At 46.6% G+C, this 2,838-nt stretch overlaps 1 protein-coding gene across 1 annotated transcript in view; it reads right to left on the bottom strand.

The window, feature by feature from the left end:
- ZFP64 (ZFP64 zinc finger protein) overlaps positions 1-2,838 on the bottom strand; it is a gene marked incomplete at its 5' end in the record, with an annotated part of 28,459 nt that overhangs the window by 13,630 nt on the left and 11,991 nt on the right. Inside the window, one exon of the mRNA XM_006773648.1 lies at positions 743-904. Coding sequence (XP_006773711.1) covers positions 743-904 — 162 coding nt within the window. The remainder of the gene's footprint in view (positions 1-742; positions 905-2,838) is intronic.

Below are 2,838 nucleotides of genomic sequence, written 5' to 3'. Positions count from 1 at the left end.
GAGAGAAGCATTGATCAGTTGCTTCCTGCATGCCCTCCACTGGGGATCGAGCCTGCAACCCAGGTATGTGCCTGACTGGGAACTGAATTGTGACCGCCTGGTTCATAACAACACTCAACCCTGAGCCACGCCAGCTGGGCTTGAACAATTTTTGTAACTTTCCTGTAATTCTGAAATTATTTCCCAATAAAAATTTGGTTTTTTGTTTTTTGTGCAGTTTTTCTTTTAAACTAAAAAAAGAGCAATCTTTTGGATGTCTTCCTAAGTTACCGCACAACATGAAAAATTCAGTCACCTGAAACTCACATGTCCCATTTCAAAGTCCCACGGCTGTGAAAGTCTCAAGAGCCTAGGTCAGCGGTTCTCAACCTGTGGGTCGCGACCCCTTTGGCGGTCGAACGACCCTTTCACAGGGGTTGCCTAAGACCGTCCTGCATATCAGATATTTACATGACGATTCATAACGGTAGCAACATGACAGTTATGAAGTAGCAACGAAAATAATTTTATGGTTGGGTCACAACCTGAGGAACTGTATTGAAAGGGCCAGAAGGTTGAGAACCACTGGCCTAGGTACATGGTGACCCGGGATAGCGGAGGTAGGGCGTACGGGATGATGCAAATACGGGGCTCTGACGTGTAAGCCGGGGAGCTGGGAGCCCATCTACGTTGAGTTCACGATGTAGGACCCTGGAACCTGCACGTCACACCCTTCGCACAAGCAGGACACGGCTGCCTTTACCTGGGTAGCAACAGTTGAGCCTCTTCTGAGCAGGTGGGGCCGACGGCTTTTTGGCACGTGACTTGGCGGGCAGAGAGATGACAGTGGCCGTCTGGTTTTCGTTGCTTTCCGTGGGCAGATACGTCTGGTAGCCATGCTCAAACACAAATTCTGGAGCGGAAACTGAAAGACAGGGTGGTTATTAATTTTCATAATATGAATACCCAACAGCTCTCCCTTTGGCGGGCCTGCCTCTCTAGAGCGTGAACATGTTGGGTTGCTTTCCCAGCCTCCCTAGCTGCTTGGTAGTGATCACACGGCCCTGTTCCAGCCAGTGGAACATGGGACATACACGCTGAGGGTTAAGGAAAGATTTCCTCCCGGATTCCGAACAAACAAACGAGTGGGGGAAGAGAGACAGTGGAGGAATGCTCACTCCTGCTGCCCTGGTCACCCCACTTCCTGTCTTTGGACATGCGGGAGTGACGATGTGATGCCCGGATCTGTGGCAGCCATTCTGTAAGCACAAGGGAACAGCAAGAAAATCAGATGTTGGGCCAGAGTTCTGAAACCATCCAAACCTAGGCTTCCTTCATAAACAAGAAACGTCCCCACCGTTTACACCAGGTAGGTTTTCTGTTAATTCAGGCAAAGGCTTTAGGTACTTTCTTTTTTTGGTTGTTTGTTAATATCTGTGGCAGCCATTCTGTAAGCACAAGGGAACAGCAAGAAAATCAGATGTTGGGCCAGAGTTCTGAAACCATCCAAACCTAGGCTTCCTTCATAAACAAGAAACGTCCCCACCGTTTACACCAGGTAGGTTTTCTGTTAATTCAGGCAAAGGCTTTAGGTACCTTCTTTTTTTGGTTATTTGTTAATCCTCACCAGAGGATATTTCTTCCATTGATTTTTAGAGTGGAAGGGAGGCAGGGGGAGTAGGAGTGGGGAGAAGGTGGAGGGAGGACATTGATGTGAGAGAGACACATCAACTGGCTGCCTCCTGCACACAACCCAACTGGGGCCGGGGACGGAACCTGCAGCCCAGATATGTGACCTGGAATCAAACCCGAGACCCTTTGTTGTGCGGGCCGACGCTCTAACCACTGAGCAACTCCGCCCAGGGTTTTACCACAAAAATCCTAACAAACTGGAAAGAAACTGATTGAAGAAATCCTGGGTAAAACTACAAGTTCTCCCAAAACCACTCTTTAACACAAGTCCTCCTAAAAAAAGGAATTCTTGTACTCTCACTGAAGTTTTGAGGGAAAATGAAAAAAGGGGACGACACATATTTATCATTATACGAGATAAAAAAAGGTAGTCTCAAACTTCTTTATTTAAATAGACAGACTTCACATCATTACCTAGTTGGGCTGTGGCTGAAGCAGCAACATCTCTGCCACGGGTTTGAGGTGCTATTGTTTTCTCTTAACAAACATCTTCATTCTCTGAATGTAAGACGTTATAGATTGTAGGATGTACCGTTACTTTGTGTATAACAGATTTTAAAAAGCTGCCAATTAAACACCTAACGATGCAGTGCTTTCATATTCCTCATTTTGTATCTAGTACTGATATTCCCTAGAAATTTCGCACATGTGGCATGGGTCCTTTTAGAACTCTTTGGCTGTGTGGACCTCCACCTCCCGGACACCGAGGCAAGAATGACAACATCATCCTGATGCATGTCAAGGAACACCTGGTTCCACCAGCATCTGCTGTCTGAGTAACCCCATGGCTTCCATCGTCTTCTGCCGGGGTTCTTGTCCCAGCATCAAGAAGGGTTCAGGAAATCTGGAGAAGGCTGTGCGTAGGTTAAATAGGAGTCCAGAGACGAAAGATAATTTTGAAAGGCATTGGGGGTCAGAGGAGCTTTAGCTACAGGAACTAAGTTTTCCTTGTCTCAGGACCCCATGCTTTTTATTAATACAATTTGTCCTGAGGCGAGGCAGAGATATACACTTCAAAGGGTCAGGTTTTCGTATACAGAGTCATTGTCAGAATGAATTAGCCTAGGGCTGTTCAGGTGTTTGGCCAGTAGGAGGCAATAACATGTAGATTAAGATGCCCTCTAGCTGTCTGGCAGCCAAAAATCAATTTAATGTATCCTATTCAGG

Source organism: Myotis davidii, unplaced genomic scaffold, assembly GCF_000327345.1.
Source record: "Myotis davidii unplaced genomic scaffold, ASM32734v1 scaffold27, whole genome shotgun sequence".
Lineage (NCBI taxonomy): Eukaryota > Metazoa > Chordata > Mammalia > Chiroptera > Vespertilionidae > Myotis > Myotis davidii.
Note: the sequence above shows the minus strand (reverse complement) of the source record. Positions and strands in the feature narration are given on the sequence as shown.